The sequence below is a fragment of the Coffea eugenioides genome, unplaced genomic scaffold (genome assembly GCF_003713205.1).
Source record: "Coffea eugenioides isolate CCC68of unplaced genomic scaffold, Ceug_1.0 ScVebR1_2697;HRSCAF=3773, whole genome shotgun sequence".
Lineage (NCBI taxonomy): Eukaryota > Viridiplantae > Streptophyta > Magnoliopsida > Gentianales > Rubiaceae > Coffea > Coffea eugenioides.
This window is the reverse complement of record NW_020863207.1, coordinates 127,991-152,370: the sequence shown is the minus strand read 5'-3', so window position 1 is coordinate 152,370 and position 24,380 is coordinate 127,991. Positions and strand designations below refer to the sequence as shown.

The following is a 24,380-nucleotide window of genomic DNA, read 5'->3' as shown; positions in this document are numbered from 1 at the left end:
ACCGAATCGTGCTCGCACACCTTGCGTCCAACTCCTCAAACTCATCATCCTTCATACTCTCTGGTTTCTTGTTCTTTCCATTCAATGCTTTTGCCAAACCTTGTTGAACTAAAACATCCTTCACTCTTCTTTGCCAAAGAGTGAAACTTGTAGTTCCATTAAACAGTTGAATTGGAAACTGTATAGTTCCAAACCCCCTGGTATACCACCACCCACTCAATTTCAAATAATTAACCAAAACCCCAACGGAGCTTTGATATCACTTGTTAGGGTATCAGACCAACTATTTGAAAAAGGAAAAGACCAATAATTTAATAGAAAACAATATCTAGCACAAACGATGAACAACGCACAAGAATTAACGTAGTTGGGCTTAATCACCAAGTCTTCGTCCATGGAGAGGAAAAACTTGTTCTTACTATGAGAGAAAAACACAACAAGATTACAACTTGATTCCCAAGACCCAACTCTTGTATAACCCTCTCACCACTAAGAACTCTCTCAGTCCTTTCTTGTGTGTCTTTGTAGTATGCTAATCTACCTATTTATAGATAACAATACTTGGCCAAAAAACCAAATAACAATTGGAACCCAATACTAATTCCTAGACTTATACAGAATAGGAAATAACATCTAAATCCTAAACCAAATAGAAGTTCCGTTGACTACTATTTCAAGTAACTAAATCCAATTAGGAAACTAATTACTTCCCACACCAAATAGGAATCTTGACTAAAAGAAATTAAGCCAGTTTCCTAACAAACTTTTCAATAGATTGTGCAGTACTATATAATAGTTAAGATGAAAAAACTATGCCATCACTCCTTTCGGAACAGGATGCAAGTCAACAGGTTCAGTCGCTTGGCAATTTTAGTTTTGTGCAGCCTTGTGATTTAAAAAGTTTATTGCTTCTGGTCAGAATGTACATAGTTTCAAAAGATGAACTCATTCATCCAGACTTTGGTATACCAATGAAACAAGTTTATTTTAGTCCAGTTACATCCATCTTCATAAAGTAGACCCTGCATTTTGACATCAAAGCTGGAGTTCGAGTTATTGCCTTCTGTATAGTTCTGTGCTTTTGTTGTTCATCTTTAAATGCACTGAAATATCAGGCTCATTTGAATTGCATTTTCAGATTTCTGTAGCCCTGCTCATATGTCCATTAAACATCTTCTACCGCGCAACCCACTACAACTTCCTCAAAGTGATGCGCAACATAATCTGCTCTCCCTTTTATAAGGTACTTCAATCTCATCTTCGTTCATTTATAGAAAAAGATGTACTCTCTATAAATAGTCAATGAGCCAACTAAAGAATATTTCCTCTGAGATTTCACCTATCCAGGTTCTATTGGGAGACTTCTTCATGGCTGACCGGCTTACAAGCTAGGTAAACCATTCGACTGAACTCTATTGTGTTGTTAACAGTTGGGATATTAAACTTCCATAGACTAATGCAATCTGTTCCATCAAGTAGATTCCACTGCTCAGGCATATGGAATCAACAGCCTGCTACTTCACTGATGGGAGTTTCAAAACACACCGTTATGCAACCTGCAAATCAGGGAAAATGTACAGGGAGCTTGCCTATGTTATCTCATTCGCACCATATTATTGGCGTGCCATGCAGGTATTAGAACATTTGATTTATTTAACAGCAAATTCAAATCCATTATCTATTTTTAAGAACTATTTTAATGGAACGGATTTAAGCCATTATGCTACACATAATTCAAATATTTTTGACATCTTATAATAGTTACTACCATAACAGATTTTTTGTTTAACCCATGAGCATTACCATTTATCCACTGTATCATTCTGTTTCCTGGATTCTTTGGACATTCTGCTTGACAAAATATTATTTGGTTCAACAACTAGTGTGCAAGGCGATGGTTTGATGAATGTGACGTAAAACATCTGGTTAACCTAGGGAAGTATGTCTCGGCAATGGTGGCAGCCGGGGCAAGAATTACATTGCTAGGAAGCCCACAGATTTCTGGATGATCATAGTATTGGTGACTTCACTGGTGGCAATAGTTTATCAGTTGTACTGGGATTTCGTTAAGGACTGGGGACTTCTGAACCCAAAATCAAGAAACGTGTGGCTTAGAGATGATTTGATTTTAAGGAACAAATGCATCTATTACATTTCAATTGTAAGCTTCCACCGTTCTCCTTTCTTCTAAATTTTCTGAAACAAGACAATAAACTGCTTTTCTCCATTCTGATCAGATTACCTCCCCAATGCAGGCCTTCAATCTTGTACTAAGAGTAGCTTGGGTCGAAACTGTGATGCATTTCAATCTTGTACTAAATTACTGAATAGTTAAATATTAAATCTGATACATTTAAGCATATATCACGTTAAGTAATAAGTAAATAGTTTCACTTATTTTTTTTAGCGCAAGTTTTGTCAACTTGGGCTAAAAAATTCAATGCTATTTAATTAATTTAAATATTTTATTTTTTGTTATCAAACACGTCTGACTAAGAACTGAACTTATTAAGTTGAAATACTAAATTGGATTATCAAATAAGATGTTTTTATTTTAATTTGCCATCTCTTATTGGCAATTCTGTATCATATGAGAAAAAAAAGGGAAAAAAATTATCATATGCGATATGCTACTGGCAATACGCGTTTAACACTTTAATACTAATGTGTCCAGTAGGTGAAAACGTCAGAACTTGGAACCCAGATACATCTTCATTATGATAATTCCATTCAATACTTAAATTTAGTGGATTCACGTCTTAATATGCTTAGATGTGTTTGATAACTAACAATTAAACATCTGAATTAGTTAAATGGTACTAAATTTTCTAGACAAAATTTACTCCAAAAAATATGTGATAAGTTATTCACTTGTTACATATACACTCAAATATATCAAATTTAATATTTAACAATTCAATAATTTAATAGATTTTGACTTCAAATTTCAAGAACATAAAAGCATGTTCAAGACAACCATTGTGATATAGTACTTATTAGTAGTGTGGTCATAAAACAAGATCCACTGATCTAGCTACCAAGTCTTTTCCTCTGCGAGTAAAAAGATCGGGCAAATACAATAAAAAATAGGTTAAGAGAGTTACAAAAAAAAAAAAAAAATTGTTTACACATTGCATCAATCCCAACTATAGGGTCTGCACTACAATTAAATCTCAATGATAAAATCATCTTACAAGTCAACTTGAACACAAACTTTTTGACTCCATTTACCTTGGTTTCGAAAAGTGTAAGCAAACTACTAGATATTGGTCTTAGATAGTAGTCATAATCTTGTCTTATTGTTCGTTATGCACTTAACGTTAGAAACTTGAACTTCTTGTTGTTTTAAAGTTGAGGTCATCATAAGATCTAGACAGGCACTAGGATGATATTCTAACGTTTTTTGAGCTCAAAAACATGTATATCCCAAATTTTTTGCCTCGACTGTATACCACGAATGTGATAAAGATCACATATTAAATCAATGATATGGCATTTAATATATTGATAGAAAGAAGATTTGAAAAGTTTTGATATGTGTTAGAAAAAAGATTTGAAAAGAGAGAATAAGTAGACTCATCATTTTTGAAGTCAAACAATTGCAGGTAGAACAGAAGAATATTAAAGAAGGAGAAGAAGGGGCAGAAGAAGAAGCGTATGAAAACGAGTTGTTTCAAATCTTTTCTGAAGAATATGAAGTGATAGATAGCGAATTTAATAGTAAAATTTGAGCATTTTTTATGGAGATAAATCCCATGTCATAATTTTTTTTTTGGTATGGCCATGCATGGGATCAACTGTTCCTTGACAAACTCAGCGAGGAGCTTGACAAAGTGAACGAATTTTATGCAGCTAAAGAGACCGAGTTTCTTGGAAGAGGAGAGATTCTGAAGAAACAGCTTCAAATTTAGCTGGACCTTAAGCAAGTCCTCTCCCATCGACGCCAGAAAAACCAACCCTCTTCCATGTCGAACACTAGCAGTCGATTAGCCACTAAGTCTTATTCATCATCTTCCCGGAACTCAGACTTCTCCGAACATCTACAAATAAACTATCTCACAAGCAGGTCGGATATGATAACCTCTTGTTGATTTATCATATCAATACTTTGAATTATCATAGCATACTCCTACAGAGTCCTTTTACATATACACTATCTTGTTGATTTGGTGATTGTCAATTCATCTCAACAAGGCTACTTTTTTCCTCAGTAAGCTTGAATAAGTATGTGTATAAGCTGTAAATTCAATTAATCATTTTCTCTTTTAAGTCACATGCTTAATTGAAGAAAATCAATGGGTTATTTGAAACTTGGGCTTTACCCATTTTTTGCATACAATCCCCTCAAATCAATTTCACTCTTGTCTAACAATCTTTATTTCTTTTTAATTAACTTAAATTATTTTTTTATCCATGTATTGGTTAGTGTGGTTTTTCTTTTTCTTTTATTTTTTGATAAGTAAGTTTGTCAATTATGCCAAAAATTGAAATTGAATATTAGTTCATGAGAGAATGCTAAACGTAAGTACAGTACTTTTTTTGGTTTTAGGTATACAAATCATTGTAAAAGATTAATTGTTATCTCAAAAAATACCTATTAATTTTTTTACATACATTGTAGTATTTGAAGAATATTTTCATATTTTCTTAAGTTGATGCATAAAAGTTTTTCAAAATTGATATGGTAGTTTTTTTTTTATAGAAAAGATCATTTCATTCAAACAAATCTGTATTAATGGCAGAAAATAATCCAAACAAATATGACATAGATACATATAGATCTGAAATCAATAGATATAACAGATCTAAAAAAATAATAATAAATAATGATAAAATTGATACTCCTATATATCTTCCATCTGAATGAATCATTGTAACTTAATATATCAGTGCATATCTGCTGATAATCAGATCTGTTTAAAACTAGTTCAAGTTTAAAGAGAAATTCAGATTTGACAATAATGGAAAAATTGCAGATCTGAGAAACTAGATTCTAGATCTATAAAATTTCAAATTTCACAAAGATAAAAATCTAAAAAACTCTTACAAAGAAAAACCGAGAAGAAAATAAAACTCTCACAACAATCTAGGAGAAAAAAAACACTCACTAGAAGATCTTAGGAGAGAAGAATCTTTCATTGAGAAATCCTAGAAGAGAATTTATTCAAATAAGAGAAACTAAAAACTATAAAGATTCCCCCCATGGGGAAAGACCAAATTTCGTCCCTCTCCCATGGAAGAGGTGAAGAAGATATTGATGGAAGAGCTCTTGAGAGAGAAGGAAGAGAAGAGAGTTTTAGAAAGAGAAGGGAGTTTTTATGGAGGAAGTAGATTAGAAACTAAAATTGATATGGCAGTTGAACATTAACAATACAATAATTTTTCAGACATGAAATTCACAAATTATTGTTCGTGCATCTCATTGATGTTCATTTTATTAATTTTCTACCCTAATTAACTGCCCCAATGTAATCACGTCATATATGTGTGATTGTGGTATGGTGTCAAATTTCAATGTCTTATAAGTTTATTTCCATTCTTTATGGTACCAAATGAAATTTTTCTGACGATTTCCCACACTACTGGATAATAAGTATAATTTGCACAATACTGGATAAAAGCACAACCGTAACGCCTCAAAATCCATTCTTTATAACATTAAATACTTTTGGGTTGCTAGATGTACTGTTGTAGTAACTGCATGGAAATTTTCAAATGCGCTAACACATGTCATAAGATCTTTTTAATTTTCGCATTGCCATCTCAATGATTATGAAGTTAACAAGCATCTTGTGCTTGACATTGCTGCAAATTCATCAACTGAAGTACACTTCACAACAGGGTTTTACAATTCTACATTAAAAAAATTTAGCAAGTCTCTAGCTTGTCTCTTGATATGTTTTCTTAGCCTTGATGATGCAGATACTCGAAGTAAATGTAGTGATACCCCAAAGAAAACTCCTCAAGCTGATGATGCCATCACAGCTCTTGAAAAAGAAGGCATAAACTGGATGTTACAGACTAAACTAATGATGGAGCAAGCCCACATTCCTTAATTTTGGTGCTATTAGGTATGAAATGTTGCTTACTAAGATGTGTACCAACTATAAATTGATGAGACAGGCACAAATCGTGCTTTATTCTGATGATGTAGTGTCACTAGTAACTTGAATGCACAACTAATCAGACATCAAAAGGCAAATTTGTTGATGAATTCAACATTTATTCCTTGGGTTCTAATTCCTTTGGTTTTATGTGTTTCTGGTTCATTGTCAAAGGCTAGTGAAGTGTGAAAATTTAGTTCTCAGGCAAATAAGCTACTTTTTTCTTATTTTGTTTTCTTTGGCTTGTAACTAGAATTGATTTTCTTTTACTTAGCAGTTCTGTAACCGAGCATCTGGAGTTGTTTCGGTGTCTTGAAGTTGCTTCTGCTTTCTAAGAGGCTTTTTCAATCTATCCATTCGTATGAAGCTGTTGGTGTTTTTGTGGACAAATTAAATGCTAACAGCGAAGTAGAATAATTGACAGTATGATCCACCATTTAATTTACAAACTTGACAAATCAAAAACTGAAAATTGGATGCTTTTTTTTACAAGTTTAGGTTTCTTCTGTGCTTCTCACATGCAACACTCCAATGTTGTTTGTTCTGACAACATCAAAGCACAAAGGCAAGAAAAATTAGCTCAATCTGAGAACTTTCGTTCTTTCAAAATCTCTGCTATCTTATTCGAGAGGCAAAATGCTGTTGACTGGATAGTGATCATTGGATTGACACCAACAGCACCGGGCAGAACACTAGCATCACAAACAAATAGATCTTCTGCCTCCCAACTCTCTCCATTCTCATCCACAGCACTGACTTTTTCACTCTGCCCCATTCTGCAACTCCCCATTTGGTGAGCAGAAAAATATGTTGTCCAATTCTGTACTAAAGATTTTGGTCCCTCTGCTGCTGTCACTTCATCAAGAAACTCTTCTAACTCTCTTTCACTAGTACCCTTGCATTTGAATTTCTGTCCATTGCTCTGAAGTGTACCTACTTCAACAGCTCCTGCTGCTACCAAAATCATCAATGCTTGACGCAACCCTGCTGTGATGTTCTCTCTGTCTGTTGCATCGAAAGTGTAGCTTATCCTTCCCTCTGCCCTGACTTCTCCTGATCCTCTGTCTCTAATCATCGAAAATAAATGAGCTGTTCTGGCATACTTCAGTATCCTTTTCTTTGTTTCAAGCCCGGATTCCCAAGGGCGTAATGCTGCAAATGATCCTGGTCCTAAAGCAGGAGATTCTATAAGGGCTCTTACACTGGAATCATCTGATCCCACTTTATGGACAGAGGTGATTATGCCTCCCTCGTAGATTTTTCCCTTGAGCACTGAATCGGACTCTGGAAAGTATCCCCAAGCCATTAATACTGGATGTAGATGAAGGTTCCTTCCAATATGTTGATTCGTCAGACCACTAGAGATCATTAGAGGAGGAGTCAGAAGAGATCCACATGCTGAGATTGTCCCTTTAGCTTCAATGCATATTCTGTTTGTGATATCTCCATTCAAACACTTAGCAATCACTCCCAAACATTTACTCTTTCTCGATCTCCCATATTTATTCTTTTCGAGTACAAACTTATCAGCTTTGCATCCTGTTATAATCACTGCACCACAAGCCACAGCATCTACCAGCCAAGTTGAATCAGTTCCTTTTTTATCTCCTGTTCTACAACCATAGTTACAAGAACCACAGTAATGGTTTTCTGAGGAGTTCCTTGGTACAGATTCAACTCCAAGCCCAAGCTTTTCGCAACCTTGACGGAGGATCTGGTTCTGGAACCCCTCTTCGCTACATTTCTCTGTAACACCAATTCTTTGAGAGACTGTATCCATGGCAGATATATATTGGGAACTTGTGAAAAGCGGAATTTGGCAATCCTTGGCCCATTCCTGGAGCACAGACATAGGTGTTTTGAGGCAAGCTGACCAATTAACAGCAGAACCACCCCCTACTGTTGATCCTGCTAGCATCAACATCTTTCCATCCAGCGTTGCAAGGATTCCTCCTGATTCATATAATTCATTCATGGAGGGTCCTTCTAGGGAAGAGTAGTCTGTCTTAGTGAAATAATTTCCTTTCTCAATGACAACTACTTTCTGACCAGATTTTGCGAGAACAGCAGCTGCAACTCCTCCACCACACCCTGAACCAACTATTACTACATCACATTTGATCTTGTAGAGCTTCTCTTTAGGATCTTCTGCGACTCTGAGGCCTTTCTGGACGAGGGAGCTGACGATAGTTGACTCAGTTTCATGTGTGGTCTCTACCATCCCTTTCATTAGAGGTTTCTCATGTGGCGTAGTTGATGAGTCCTTGCGATTATCCACCTGATAGTCCATGGCTTCCCATGCTGGATTTTTTAAATCTTCCCATACCTATGACAAGTTGAGATATCAAACCATGTGCCTTGGAAAAGGATTTGGATGGTATATAATGACATTTAAATGTGATTCGACATATTAGTTAGATTTTAAGAACAACTCAAGAGATATACAATTCGCATCCTTTACAATAAGCCCTTATCCCTGGATAGTGAAGATTTCACTGCATCAGTTACTAAGTTTGCTATCCTATCACAGACAAGGAAAGTTATCATAGGGGCAAACTAGCTCAATTCACAAACTTCAACGTCATACTTTTGAAACATGTTTTCCATTTGAGGAAAATGGTGAAGAGGGTATACTAAAACTCTGTTTGTCATTATATGCACAGCAATTGTCACTAAAAATGCATTTTGCTGCTCCAAATATTTACAGTATATTAACGTACCCTGAAGATTATACTTCTCAAATTTGTAAACAATAAATTTCTGAACGGTAGATTTTGTGCAGTCTTGCCCCAAGTGGTAAGTGAACTTAACCTGATGTATATATCTATTGTCATAGTGAGAAAGGAAAGGGAAAGATGTAGAATTAGAAAGTTTTTGTGAACCTTGTCTATCCTCTATTCTTCTGGAATTAAAGTAAGCAAAATTCACAGGTAGATGGACAATCAAGTCAGGCTGCTATAATATCATTCTACCACAAGAAAAAGGATACTTGTCCAACATCATTAGGGGTCTTGATTTTTTCAAGAACTATCCATCTGACTTGAAAGTAGAACTAAAAAGAACTGATCAACGATGATTTGTGTACTTTGGCACAAACTACCAGTCAAGAACAACGAAACCAAGATAATTTCGCAGCTCTGATTTGATTGTGGAAATATAGCTATCAGTATAAACATCTGTTTCTGGAAAGGGCCAGCTTTGAGTGAATTACACTTTTGACTGTTTTTGTAAAAGCAAGGGTCATTGCACCAAAAAAATTAAAAATAAAAATAAAGGTCAGTTATAGTGGTGAGACACTAATCTCAATTCTCAACCCAATAAAAGGACAAATTTCATTTCTCACCTAACCTCAATTCAGGTAAAAGTGAAAAAGGACAAAACAGCTAAATCAGAGTAAGATGACAAAATTGTTAACCTTGCTACTGTTTTTGGAACTCACAGTGCTTTTCGTTAAAGAACAAGAAATTTCATTGGTCAGAGACAGCTCATCTATTGCTGTTGATGACAGTAAAGTGGAAAACCAAGGAGATAAGCTAATCTTTCTTGGCCATTGTTTGTGGCTTTCAGTTATGACTACTCAATTTTCTGGGCCATCCTTGCCTACCATGATCTAGTGAATCGAACTTTTTGAGCTGCCTCACATACTAATGGATGTATATGGTTTCAGTAAAGTTATTTGGCATAACACAAGACTGGGTGACAGCAAATTTTCTAAGTGCATTTTGTATGCTTAAAGAATTGGTCAATGAAAACCTAAGACACGCCTATGCATGCAAGTGAATTTGGGTAAAATACTACTTGATACAATACTTAACAGTTCCATTTGAGCGCAAATCATATGCATTACCTGTCAAACATAATTTATTTATTGTGATTACATCATTGTTGGGAAAAAAAAACAGCTGCTTTTGGGACCCTTAACTGTCCTTTCAAGACCATAAAACCTTTCATCAATAAAATAAGAGATAATTTTAGAAACCTTCTTTGAGATTTTGACAATTTCACTCACCTCCCTTGAAGTTTGTAAAATTATACAAACCTCCATTGACGTTAAAGTTTTGATAACAAAGTTAGTCCAATTAGAAAAAGTAACATTAAAAAAGTACTTTAAACAGAAAGATAAAACTTTTATTTCATAAATACCCCTTATGCATGTATATAAGTAATATTAGTAAAAGAATAAAAATAATTAAAAGTCAGAAATAATTAATACGCACATTTAACTACTCAAAAAATTCATATTTAATAAATCAGATAACATAAATAAACAACAAAACTACATTAATGATTACAAGATTCAGCAAAACAGACTAATCATCTTTTTTAACATGATGTTTACTATGATTCTTGTGATTTTGAATAGAAAAATTTTTGAATTTTGTCTTTTCTCCCCCTTATTTCTCCCTTATTCCCATAAAATTATTTTACAATTATCTCCTTCATTTCCATGAAATTACTTTACAATTGTCGCAACTTTAAGAGTTTCAAAGAAAATTGGAAGGAAGGAAAAAAAAAGACAAAATTTGAAAACTTTTCTGTTCAAAATCATGAGAATCATAGCAAATATCATGTTAAAAGAGATGATTAGTCTGCTTTGCTGAATCTTGTATTCATTGGTGTAGTTTTATTACTTATTTGTGTTGTTTAATTTATTAAATATGAACTTTTTGAATGGTTAAATGTATGTATTAATTGTTTCTAAATTTTAATTATTTTTATTTTTTTACTAATATGACTTATATACACGCATAAGGGATATTTATGAAATAAAAGTTTCATCTTTCTCCTTGAAATACTTTTTTGATGTTACTTTTTGTAATTGGACTAAATTTGTTATCAAAATCTTAACCTTAGGGGAGATTTGTGTAATTTTACAAACTTTAGGGGAGGCTAGTGAATTATCAGAAACCTCAGGGGAGGTTTATGAAATTATCCCATAAAGTAAAGGAGAAAAGCATCGAGCTGGAATCATTTTGACTCTCAGTTTATTTGCCCCAACAGAAAAATCATATATGCAAACTTCAGTATCTAAGAACAAAACTGAAATATGTCAGCCTGATCAGAGACTAGGCCTGCCGGGAATGTCATTACCTGAGTGAAGAAGGCGTAAAGACACAAGAACTTGATAAGTACAAATGGCAGCCTGATGGGAGTAAGGAACCGATGCTTGAGCCATTTCTGGATAACTTTCTCTCTGTCTTCAACTGGGATGTCTGAAAACTTGTTGATGTACGGCCAATTTTTACCAAAACACAGGGCCCCACATAGCAACAGAGTCCCCAGCCTTGTTGAAAGAATTATCAACAGGATTCTTACCAAGATCACAGCCTCCAGAAATCCTCTCTTCACTACAAGTTCAGCAACCTGAATAAACATCCAAAACATGTAACATCACTTCCATAAGCACTTAAATCAAATAAGTCATCAGGTGTTTTTAATGAGCGTAATGCGCTCTGGCAATTCTTTATTACCTCATCAGGGTTTGGGTACTGAGCGCCTGAAGATTTGTAAAAAGACTGAATAGCTTCTTTAGTTTTGCCATCTTTCCCAACGATCTCTGGAGAATTATTCAACGGCAAAGGTGGTATAAAAGCCTCACACATGCCAGTTAAAGCTTCCAATTCGGATGAAGAAAAACCATGGCTGTATTTTGTTTCTCTTCTCCCTTCCCTCAGCAGAGGATGGCACTGATCTCTATCCATCTCTTCCTTTTCTCTCTTTTCTCTGTTTTCCGGGACAAAGCAACAGAACAGCAAAAGCGATACAAGGAGCCAAAAAGAACAGTTTGTTCAATATGTAAAACTGGCTAAACGTTGGGCTTGATTTTCTTATTATGTTTTGTGGACTTGATTTTACCGGTGTTTCGTTAAAATCATTGTTAGATTCATAAGTAAAAGGTATGTTCTACATTGATACGAAAGATAGAGAAAGAACGGTTAATATGTAAATAAGGACCCAAGATCTAATGGTTTAAACTTTTGGATCATAGTTGGTTTTCTGATTTACATATTGGACTCTTTATTGGACTCTCTCAAGGTGTTTTTCCCCTATCAAATTGGCATCAGAGCCAGGTTGCGAAATTGGGCTGCTCACAAGTACTTGGATCCCAACAAACTGAATGGTTGGATCAAGAGTTTGGTTGTTTAAGATTAGATCTAGATTAATTATTAAGATTAGGTGGATTGGTAGCTATTACTACGTAGGTAATTTAAGGGTCAAGAAAAAAGTGGAGTCCAATGTTATTTTTTTAGACATGAATCGTTGGAAACTTTCTCACATCTCCGACGGTTGATATTTCATCCCGGTGGCTTTTAGATTTCGGTTATGTTCTTTGAGTGATGTGGCACGTGTCCCAAAGATACAGAGAAATATAATTGCCATGCACCAGAAGATTCTGACAGTTACGAATTTTTTGTTTTAGGTGGAGTCTTGAAACCACACGTGGCGAGACAGCCCTGAAGATGGGAAGAAGTATGATGATTTTACCGCTTGATTGCCTCAATTATTAAGGTCAGAACTCACAGAATGAGATCCCAAGTTGCAAGTGGTGGTGAGAAGAAATCCTGCAAAGGGAGACGGGTGAATTAGGCACCTTCTCACGAGTCAACTGGAGGTTAGATTCGGGGTAACTATACATATTCATTTGCTGATTGAATTAATTTGGTATCAGGATTGTATAGATTCGGGTGTATAATTCGATACCATATTATTTGGTAGTTGAAGGCAAATGGTTACTAAAAGAAATTTTCACCAAAGTGGAGATTTGATAGAAAATTGGTTTAATTTCTTTTAGGCAGGTTTCTTATTTTGTGTGGAAGTAACTAGTTTGCTAATTGATTTTAATTACTTGAAGTAGTAGTCAAGAAATTTTCTATTTTATTTAAAATTAGAAGTTATTTCCTATTATGTTCAAGTTTAGGAATTAAAATTGGTTTCCTGTTGTTATTTGATATTTTGGCCAAATAATATTCTCTATAAATAGGTGGATTGGCATACTATAGAGGGACACACAAGAGGTGACATGTAGCCTTATACATGGGTGGTGAGATAGGGTTCTTGTAAGATGAGAGATAGTATACAAGCATTGGATTTGGGTTCATGTTGTATTCTTATATAGGGTTTTGCTTTTATAATAAAGAATAGGTTTCTCTCCGTGGACGTAGATTCAATAGTGGAGTCAAACCACATTAAATATCTTATGTCGTTTATCTTTCATGCTTGTAGCTTATTTGTCATTAAATTGTTGTATACTTGAAATCTCAATAGATGTTTGTTTTATGCTTGGATCCTAACAATTGGTATCAGAATTTCAGGTTGTGAGACTGGACTACTCATGGGGAATTGGATTCTTCTCAGAGTTGGACCGGTGAAAATTCTCTTCTTGATGGTGGATTGAAGTGTCAAAGTGTTAAAGAGTTCGGCTAGTGTTGGACCAGGTGCGTCATAGGTTCGGCAGGGATCTGGTTGGTATTAAACTAAGGAGTCAAAGGTTGGTAGGGGTCTAGAATGCAGTTTGGACGTTGAAGAAGAGTGAGTCCATATTTGAGAGAAGAGGTAACATTAGATCATAAGGTAGACTTACGTTGAGTATTAAAATGGACTCGAAAAAGAGCTTGTAAATTTGGATTTAATGTAGAGATTACTCAAGAAGGGGAGATTTGTTTGGATTCATGAGTAAAGAGTTATGTCCCCATTGATCCGAAAGATAGAGAAAGAATGGTTAATATTTAAGTAAGGACTCGACATCTAATAGTTTAAATTTTTGGGTCAAAGTTGGGTTCTTAACTTACATATTGGATTTTTTGATGAATTCTCTCGAGGTGTTTCTCTCTTATCAATCATCTTGACAACAGAAAAACTTCTTGTTAGAAAACTTTGGTTTAAAATATTTTTTAATTAGTTACACTTCGATATGAATTCTAAATCATTGAGTTAAAGAGAAGGAAAAAATTAAATCATAATTCATAATCTTCAAAATTTCACTTGAAAAAAAAAAATATTCTACCTCTAGTATTTCAACCCTGCCCATAAATCCCGTCCTCACCACTGTGGTAAAATAGGGAAGGGTATAAATGTATAATACTATGTAAATACCTATACTATACAATACATTACGTGGAAATATATTTTTTAAAAATATGAATACAATTTGATGTGAAAAAAATGCATATGGCAAAAGTATGCATATAATTAAATTTGTATGTAATATATTTGAAAATTATGGAACTAATAACACTGATAAATTAACTATAATTTTAAAATATTATACTACATCTATACTAATTTTAAACTTATTTTTCTGTAGAAGACATTAAATTTATTAAAATTTCATAACTGTTTATATGTATAAAATATGATATATGTTGCTCTTAGCAAATAACTTAGCATATATTCTACCCAAGTTTTTACATTCCATCAAAATATTTTACATGCTTTGTCTTTTTTTTTTTTTTTTTGCCCTAAGAACATCTATTTTAGAAAGATTGAATTTGAAGGTCATCCCTCTTTTGTTTCTCTGTATTCTTGTTATTGAATGACAACCTTTTTCCTCTTATTCTCTCTCTCTCTTTTTAAAAAAGATTATGGATGGGAGAATGTCTTTTAAAATTAGAGGTAGGCATTTCACCCCAATTCTTTCTATGCAGGAAACTTTGGGTGACCATGCAGAGACGCGTATTATGTAGGGAAAATTATACTTTATTCAATCTAATTGTTGAAACTGCAGCTGATACTAAGGTATGAATTTTGAGGAAAATTAATTCTAATTAGAGAAATGTGAAGGTCATAAATTTTCAACACATGGAAATGTACTCGTCGTCTAAAGCTTCAGCAAAGCTAATTAAGGAGGAGCCAGAAAATATCTTTAAACTGATTTAAATTTGGGAATAATTTTATATACCTCCCTTCAGGTTTAGCCTTGCTTAGGTATCAAAAATTTACACTTACTCTTTTGGTGAGGCAATTGCAATGATAACCTTGAAAAGAATACATATACCCAAATTTGCAAAAATCAAAAAGCAAGAAAAAGAGAGAGAGAGAAAATAATAACTAAGATTGATGATGATTGAAATATTTTTTTTTAAAACCACATAAGTGTATTGTAAAATTGCAGTACAATTTGATGATGCCATCATTAATTTTGGGTTTGTTTTGTTTAAAAATGAAAATTTCAATATCTGAGGAATGTTTATAAAACTATGCTAAATCCTGGGGAGATGTAAGGAATTATCCCTTAAATGCAAGAGTAGATGTTATTGCAAATTTCCATCAAAGTTTAATGTTTATGAAGCTATGCTAAATCTTTTTAACTGACTTTGTGACTTCTGCTGGCACGACTATATCTATTATGCTAATACATATATTATAGGGTAAATTACATATAACTCCCATGTGATTTTGTCTATTGTCATATAATCTTCCTAACATTTCAAAATGTCCATTTCACCCTTTATAATTTTATGTAAAGTGAAAATTTGACGGAAAATGGCCTATCTAATGTCATTAATTGAAATACCAAGAGTGTTCTTATTTAAATGCTAAATTAATTGATGGTTTAACTACCTTGTATAAAAGTATAGGAGGATTACGTAGATAAATGCAAAAATTATAGGTGAATAAAGTGGATATTTATACAAATCATAAGGAGGTTACATGGAAATTAAAATTTTATCATATTTATACAAACCATAAGGAGATTACATGGAGATTAAAATTTTATCACACATGCTCTAAACACACTTTTGGAGTGCATTTGTTATAAATGTTGTAACTAATTGTACATTCTGTCCATTTGCCACTTTATATAAAACTATAGAGGAGTTATACGGCTAATTTGAAACCTTAGGATAGTCATCTGGCATTATATAAAATTACAGGAGGATTATAAGTAATTTATCCTATATTATATGGTGGGATTAAAACTGGATAGAATTGATGGATTTGAATAAAGTCATAAAGTCTGTTCATAACATCTAACAGTAATTCCAACTTTGACGGTTCAATAACGTGATACGCACTTCGTCTTTTGAAGGGTCAAATAAGCCAAATCTTCATATTGTTTAAGTCATCATCAAAGTTGGATATTAAATTTCTACCACTCATATAACATCAACTAATCAATAAAAATCTGTAGTTCTCATGAGTCTTTGCCAAAATTTCCACGTCAACTGGCGTGTCAACTATGGAGATGATCTTTTTTTCCACATTTAAGGAATCCTAGTCAAAGGAAAAAAAAGAAAGACGACCTTTTTCCCCCTTGCATTAATTTTGGAAGACATATAGATGTTAAAGTCTTTCATATTGTTTAATCAAATCAATCTTTTTGTTTCCATTCTTCTTGTGTGACAAGCCTAGCTTTTCATCTTTCATTTGTTTAAACCTTGTTTATCTCTCTAAAACTTCTACTTACATTTGATTTTTTCTAATCAACTCTTTTCTTGTTTTATAACATTTTCTTCTTGATTTTTCCATGACTTTTTCCAAGCACTGCATAGAATCCAAAGCTCACGCATTGCTTGGTTTCTAGAATTAATCCTACTTACTCTCAGCCATTTCCTAGAAAATCAGAAATCAGTCATTGCCTCATTTACTTAGATGGCAAATCAACCAAAATATGTCTATGAAATCCCACTTGCTTTTAGCTATGGAAACTATATCTGCCCAGAACTTCTTCAATAAAGATTATTATAGTTCAAAATCTTTAAGGACGTTCTCAAACTCTTGTATTTCTAGAGTCTTTTTGAAGGTGGCTGAAACCAGTGCTGGCAAGTGGCAACAACATTCAGCATGCAAAAGTATGGGTAGTTAGAATATCTTGAAATGAATTGTTGAAAAATGTATTCTAAATCTTCGTAGAGAACAATCGAGCAGCTCAACAAGTTCTTCACTGGACTAGTGGAACGAAAACTCGAGTCATACCACAAACCAGGCAGTTCTAATTAAATTACAGCACAACGTTTCAGTCCCGGAATTAAGTTAGCAAGTGTCAGTATTAGGGAGCCCTCAAATCTCAACCTTTTAACAAATTCAGAAGCTCAAGGATGATCTTTACTTTTGATCCTTGTGAAGACAGAGAGGTTGGTTATTCTGGTTGGCTACACATAGAGGTGGCAAAATGGGCGGGATGGGCGGGATTTGCTTGGGTTTGAGATGGAACCGAGTCATATGGGTTTGGGCCCAATCTTACCCATATGTGTTTTGGGACTAACTTGGGCGGGATCATTTTGGGATGGGTTTAGATTGATCCCGCCCAATACCCAAATCCATTTTTTACATATTTTTTTTCCTTTAATTCATTTTTTATTTTTATATAATTTTAATATTTTTGATTTATTAAATTTCTTTTAGTTTTATTAAATAAACATGCAAGTGCTTTATACTCAAGATTCCCACCAAAAATTGGATTAACAAATAAAGGAAAAGATAGATATACAGCCATATTCCAACATATATCAAGATGGCCAAGGTCCTTAGGATGTTGAATATTTATCCTTATCATTATCCAAGGATGACAGGTCTAAACTAACTGAAATGCTGGAAATTCTTGTGGATAATGACTAGGAAGACTACTAGATTATATTCGATGGTATAACTATAAAAATTGTTAAAGATAATTTTTGAATCTAAGATTCCGTTTGGATTGACTTTTTTTTCAAAAAATAAGTTTTTCAAATACAATGTTACAGTAATATACAATAACTCAAGAAACATCCCATCCATATTAATATATCAAATATTTCAAAAAAATTTTATAGTAAAAATTTTTCATATACACTGCTACAATAAAAATATTTCAAAAACACCTACCAAAAACAGCTAATCCAAACAGAGCCCTTGCCATTTGAGCCCAATGGGTACCCAAGTATTTCCCATCCTTTCCCATTCATTAATGGGTATAGTTGGGATATGTCCCAACTTAAACCCAATACCAAATTATAATACCCATCCCGCCCAAAGTTCCTTTGGGCATGGGTAGCCCATTGGGACTTGGGACAAATTGCCAGCTCTAGCTACACATAATTTATCGAACCGTTGATGCAAAGTTCTTCCAAACTATTAACTGCAGATAGTTGAATATCCTCCTAATCTAGTGATACAGGTAGAAATCCACCATTGATATTGTAGTTGAATTAATACAGACATGTGTAAACATACACATTCAGATTCTCTTTCTGGTAAAGTCTGAACAAGAACAAACAATAGGTGCTTTATGTAAAATGACTCTTAACAACATGAACATCTTAAACCCTGATAATGAGGTCTTGATTTGGTACTCCTCAGTTATATTTTATCAGGAATAGCAATTCCACTCTACATGTTCCAGAACCTAAGAATCAACTTCTCGTTCCCATTCAACAGTTGTAACTCCTCAGTTGGGTAATACAGCAATGTTTGCACACAACACCTCGAGTCATCTAATCTATGGAAATATCAGCAGACTAAAGGAACCTCCTTAAACTTTTCTTTACCTCAATTTTCAGGAAAATCTAGCTGAAGTTATTCTTTTTCAAGTACTCCATCAACTCCAGCATAAATTTATCATTCTGAAGTTGTTTGTAACTTCCTTTAGGACAGAAAAATCAATTTATTGCATCAGAAATTGTCTATAATCGAGATGTATCAGACATTTAAGCTACACTAGATATTGCTAATCAACAATATTAATAGGTGTAAACATCAACATTCACTCTTGAACAGACAGACAGCAATAAGACAAACAAATTTTCCAGTAAAGACTAATTCTAGGTCGCGGCCTATCATGCTTCTAACTCAAATTTGTTTGCATAATAAAAAACTTTACAACTAGTTCACAAGTGCACCCTCATTCTCTCACTGCAGGCAGTCTTGACTTCAGATCACAACTCACAAGCACTTAGCAAGACAAAGAACAAAAGAGTTTAGTCCAATCTAAGACCAGCACCAAGTCATCACACAAGGGAAAGAAATGCAAAATAGCTTGAAAGTAGCACCATCTAAACGCAAAAGAATCATCATCACCAAGGCCTTGCTGATGTAACTTTGCCAATTCTTTTCCAGGAGCTTCTGAGATAAGTACGTCCTCCTTCACTTCAACTGCAACAAACACCAGCACCTTGTTTATGCCAAGAAAGCAGTAGTTGTTGAACAAAAATCCAGTTAATTGAACATAATCATACAGATATGGAGACTGAGAAAGATGAAAGAAACAACCGATAGTCCCTTGGTTGTTTAAGTTTAGCACTGAACTACAATTGCATATTAAAGCAACTAATTTTAAATTAGTCACAAAAATCATTAGTTTTCAGAAATTTCTCAGGTGGTTTTATGTGTGGAATGCATCTTCTCTTTCCATGAAGCACAAAGAAGTAGAGGCTGCCAAAAGATTGGTAAATGAGAAGATATGTCTAGCCCTCCAAAGTTATTGTTCTGGTAAGTTTCAGCGAGTCTTCATCCTATCAATGTGGAGATGACGGGGGAAAAACAACCATCCTTCCATCATGTATACAACCATATCACTCTGCCACCCTAAAAAGTCTATTAATAGACATGATTAGTCTTTCTCAAGCTCTTGCAGCATGAAAACTTTTGTTGAAATTCCTGTCTTAAACAGGAATGCAATTTACAATGTGATTTGCATGAAAAAGCATTGAAAAGGCTCCTCCAGATATTTTAAAGTTGATTTAACTAAACGATTACACTATGACAAGAGGACTTATTGAAGACATTGTCAAAGGACAGCAGCAAGATATCAGTTGAATAGTGTTTACTTCTGCAAGAAATAGAAAGCTGAAAGTTTACAACTCCAACATTTAAACATATCAAATGGCCTTACATTGGTTAGTGAGCAAAGAATACACCCTGTTAATAAGCAAAAATGAGGTAAAATAATCAACTAAGACAAATTCATGTACCTGTCACTGGGATGTAAAGCACGCCAACGATCAACCTAAATTTATGAAGATCTGAGATTTCCATCTAATGGTTGATAAGGACCTTCAAATCTTCAATTCCATATTCAAATTGTTCCTGCTGCAGTCGCCTAATTGCCTCTTCAACTGAGTCTCCACACCGTTGCACCTCAATTAGCTGCAAAGTTGGGATTCTCACAAAATCAATTGGGACTTCCTTAAGATTCTCGCATTTTTGCAAGACTAGATGTTGAAGATTAGGCAAGTCATCACAGGAGGCAACCCAGCTAACAATGTTTGGACTGTCCAATTTCAGGTATTTGAGCTTGTGAAACTCCCCTTCTTTCATTTCCCACCTTGTATCTTCGAAAGTTGAAGATAACAATTTGAGAATCTCAAGATTTTCTAGGCTGCCAATTGTTGAGATATGATCCCACCGCAAGAAGAAATTTATTAATGTCAACTTCTTCAGTCCCAACGGGAAGTTCAATGGACTTGTCTTAATAGTCCTACCACGATATACTATCTTGAGCGACTCCAACTGTGTCAGTTTTTCCAATCTTGGAAACTGATAGTAATCTCTGGAACCCCTTGATTTTGAGAAAATGCAACTCAATTCTCGAAGGTTGGGCAACATCCTTATCATTTCATCTGCATCTTCCCCAAAAATCAGAGATGGTACGGAGAGGGAGACGAGGTTCTTTAATTGAAAGCCAATTCCGGTGACTTTAGGTTGTAGTGTAAAAGAAGCATTATTCTTCACATGAACATGTCGCAAACTTGTCATCCTCCAAATACTTTCCGGTAGTAAGACCTTTTTACCTTTCAGTCCCTTCACCAAAAGAGTTTCCAGATTTCTCAAATTAGCTAATGATGATGGAATAGAATCAATATCACCACCAACAGCTAGAAAAATCAATTGAATAAGTGAATCTATTCCATCAGCAAAGGAACTACCCATATTGATTGCTTCCAAATCCAACACCTTAAGAAGTTTAAAGTTCTTGGAAATGAATGAGACATTATAAGGGCATCTTGGATAAGCATCAGTAGTGGCAAAGAACTGAAGAGAACGAACATATGGGCCAGAAGGTCTTGAGTTAACAAACTGTTGCCGGCTAACAGAAATGCATAGTCGATGTTCCTTGTAGGTAATGGAATTTGAAGGATCAAAATCATCAAAATCATCGCTATCATAGAAAAAAGAATAAGGCTCATCATCACCAGTTACCAATCCCAAAAATTTTTCTTCTTTAGCTTTTGACAAGCAAACATTGCGTACCATATCATGTATCCGACATGCTTTGACACCACCATTGGATCTTCTCTTGGAAACTGTTATCAAGCTTCTACCAACCAGATCTCTCAAGTAATCCAAAGCAAGATCCTCGATGCTCTTCGAATCTTTTCTCTCTATAAAACCTTCAGCCATCCATAGCCATATCAATCTCCTAACTGGAATCTCCTTGTCTTCTTGAAACATAGCGAAGAAAAGAAAGCATGGTTTCAGATAATCTGGCAGATGCTCATAACTTAGTTCCAAGATGTCCATGCACCTCGTTTGTGGATCATTCACAATGATAGCATTTGAACGTTCTGCAATTTTTTTCCACGAGTCTGATTTCATGGCCGTCTTTTGAAGGAGACCAGCTATTGCAACAAGAGAAAGAGGTAGTCCTTTACAACTCCTAGCAATTTCCTTTCCAACTTGTAGTAGTTCCTCAGGACAGATTTCTTTAGGAAATATCTTCATCTTTAGTAACTCCCAACTCTCACCATCAGACAAGGGACGAAGATTAAGAAGATTACTTTCCAGTGAGAAATTCAAAGCCATGTCTTCCAGACGACTTGTTATCATAATCCTACTTCCATTTCCATCATCTGGAAATGAGCTCTTTAAGTCATCCCATGCACCAATATTCCACAAGTCGTCCATGGTGATTAGATAACGCTTTCCCTTCAATTGTTTATACAACATAAATTCCAAGTCTTCATTGGGCATCGTCAGGATACTGTCAGTAAGCTCAATTATCTGCTGTAAAATGCCAAGCAACAAGTCTCTTTTTGCGTACACTTGTGAAACACAGCACCATGCACGAATATGGAAGTAATACACAACTTTAGGATCATAATACACTTGATTTGCCAGAGTTGTCTTGCCAATCCCTGGCATTCCAACAATCGAGACTATTTCTCTCTGTGATGATCCTCTTGTTAGTCGATCAACTATCATTTGTTGCTGGTCATTTAGTACCACCACATCTTCATTAACTTCAAAGGTACTAGTCTGCGAGATCTGACGGACCACGGCCTGGGCAGCATTTGTGACTTCCAAATTGCAGGTCTTCTCTTGACATTCTGTTTCCTGAAGAATCCGGATATGCCTTATATTTTCTGAGACGCGGTAAAGCCATGAAAAATTATGCCATCTGGATCCATTTCCAAGAAGAATTGAGTCAATGATAAATTCCACCATGTAAGCTGCATCCTTGCATTCTTGATACTTGGCATCCTGCTTCATGATGGAAGATCTCAAGAATGTCAGATTCTGTAGGATGTCATCAATCTGTTGCTTAACACAATTAAGTGGGCCAATCCCATATCTCATCGACTGCCCCTTTAGCTTTATCAAGAGAAAACCAATAAAGCCTAATCCATTAGTCTTGGGGAACTCAATTTTTGGAAATGGGACATCAATCCTCTCAACTACTTCCTTGATTTTCTGTGTCAAGTCACAAAGCCAGTGAGTGCATTCCTTCATCATGCCTCCTGTAAAAACAGTACCATTGAAGGAATGACAAAGATATAGCACCTCCCTGACCACCGACTCAATGTCCGTCAAGATTAATATTTCATCCTTTTGTACCTTTTCAAGGTTCATGAAGATGAGTTTCCTGGGCATGTTTGTCATTGATGCAACTACGGATTTGAGGGCTCCAATCTGATGCTTTACAAGGAGACTTTCATCACCGTTGAGTAAATCCATCAAATATGCCTCTGCCTTGAAAACCAAAATTCTAAGAAGTACCTTAAAGAGCACATTCCTTGCCTCACCGTTTGTGATTCTTCCGGCATCTAATGAGTCTTTCAGCGATAACAGCTGCTCAACCACTCGTTCAAAGAGCATGACGACTAGTCTCCAATGTTGCATGTTCTTTTGTGGTCGATCCGAAAGTTTGATTCTTAAAAATTCTAAATGGGATTGAAGGAGTTTAACTCGAGCTCCAACAGTATCCCTTAGATATCTTGCGTGCTCATCATCATTCCTTTTAATGCCGGGCCTGCTGTAGCTCAATTGTCTAATAGAGAAAAGTTCTTCTGTGAGAAGATAAATCATAGGAAGCAACTTGGAATACACAAGATCTGGTACACCTCCTTCGCTTGATGAATGTTCAACAAATCTTGCCTGCCTAACTACTGCTGCAACATCTGGAAGAAGCTGTTCGGTTTCCTTTCCATGTTCTTCTCGTACCTCAATAAAGAAGTGTACCAGGCCTACCATCTCAGAACGAAGAACATTGTTGTGTTGCATGTCAAGAAGAAAAACAAAAAATCTTTCAATTGTAGATTGACGATTCGAATGAGATTTTTTGGCTTCTAGTAACCGAAGTATCATATCCAGTAACTCTGGACTAGTAGCAGGGTCCAGCTTCTGTTGCAAACGTGGAAAGGCACCAGCAATTCCTTGTGCCGTACTAGGATCCAGTTTGCTGCTCCTGACACTCAGCCAACACAAACAAGACAGATTTGCTGCCCGAACAGTCACAGCTCCAGCATGAATCCCCAGGGCATTGAGATCGGATTCTCGAGTCTGATGCATGGATTCAGTGACCAAGAAATTGGTGAGCGAGTTTAGCTTCTTAAGGAGGCATTTTATTTGTCCTTGCACATGGTGGTCAAGCTGGAAATCAGCTTTCTCTTTTAGAGTCTGCAGATTCCCTTGTATACATTTGAGAGTGTATCCATCCCAATGATCATTCTTCACCCAGCAACAACCTTGGTCCTCAACCTCAAGCAAGTACTTACAGGATTTCTCAATCAGTGGCTTCAAGACCTCAATCTTTTCAATCAATCCAGAAAACAATTGGACCAGTTTGGAAACCTCGTTAGTATGATGAGCAATCAAAAGTTCTTTTCCAATCTCATTAATCGCAGATTCAACTTTCTGCAATGAGGATTTTAACTCAATCCAAAGCCTTGAGCTCAACTTGTCAACCATATCCTTAAACATAATCAGGAATCTGAAATCAACCAGGAAGGTTTGGATGTAATCCTTGAGAGTCTTGACCGTGTAATTAACAAATTTTCTTTTCCCAAATTGCCTCTCCAGCTTCTCAAATCTCTGCTCCACCTCTTCTAAGACAGGAGCAAAGTGGTGAGATGCAGAGCA

General features: G+C 35.2%; 2 protein-coding genes across 3 annotated transcripts; both read right to left on the bottom strand.

Moving 5' to 3' along the window:
* Positions 1 to 6,521: 6,521 nt before the first annotated feature.
* LOC113757080 (long-chain-alcohol oxidase FAO1-like) lies at positions 6,522 to 11,806 on the bottom strand. The gene is made up of 3 exons (XM_027300485.1): positions 11,576 to 11,806; positions 11,196 to 11,468; positions 6,522 to 8,430 (listed from the first exon to the last, which is right to left on the bottom strand). The coding sequence occupies exons 1-3, from the start codon at positions 11,804 to 11,806 to the stop codon at positions 6,685 to 6,687; spliced, it is 2,250 nt and encodes a 749-aa protein (XP_027156286.1). The 3' UTR covers positions 6,522 to 6,684.
* Positions 11,807 to 18,870: 7,064 nt separating this feature from the next.
* On the bottom strand, positions 18,871 to 23,594 carry LOC113757074 (putative late blight resistance protein homolog R1A-3). Of its 2 annotated transcripts, none has more exons than XM_027300480.1 (2): positions 19,994 to 23,594; positions 18,871 to 19,194 (listed from the first exon to the last, which is right to left on the bottom strand). In XM_027300480.1, the coding sequence occupies exon 1, from the start codon at positions 23,520 to 23,522 to the stop codon at positions 20,058 to 20,060; it is 3,465 nt and encodes a 1,154-aa protein (XP_027156281.1). In that variant the 5' UTR covers positions 23,523 to 23,594; the 3' UTR covers positions 18,871 to 19,194; positions 19,994 to 20,057. The 2 variants fall into 2 exon arrangements, with proteins under 2 accessions (XP_027156281.1, XP_027156280.1); XM_027300479.1 differs by having other exon boundaries at positions 18,871 to 19,175.
* Between the last annotated feature and the right edge of the window lie 786 nt (positions 23,595 to 24,380).

What these genes read in the sequence shown, in the direction of transcription:
- LOC113757074 (XM_027300480.1), bottom strand. Translation starts at nt 23,522, where the DNA reads ATGCAACACAACAATGTTCTTCGTTCTGAGATGGTAGGCCTGGTACAC.
- LOC113757080 (XM_027300485.1), bottom strand. Translation starts at nt 11,806, where the DNA reads ATGGATAGAGATCAGTGCCATCCTCTGCTGAGGGAAGGGAGAAGAGAA. An exon ending in AGTACCCAAACCCTGATGAG is followed by an intron (nt 11,469 to 11,575) that starts GTAATAAAGAAT and finishes ATGTTTATTCAG; the next exon opens with GTTGCTGAACTTGTAGTGAA. An exon ending in TTTACGCCTTCTTCACTCAG is followed by an intron (nt 8,431 to 11,195) that starts GTAATGACATTC and finishes AACTTGTCATAG; the next exon opens with GTATGGGAAGATTTAAAAAA.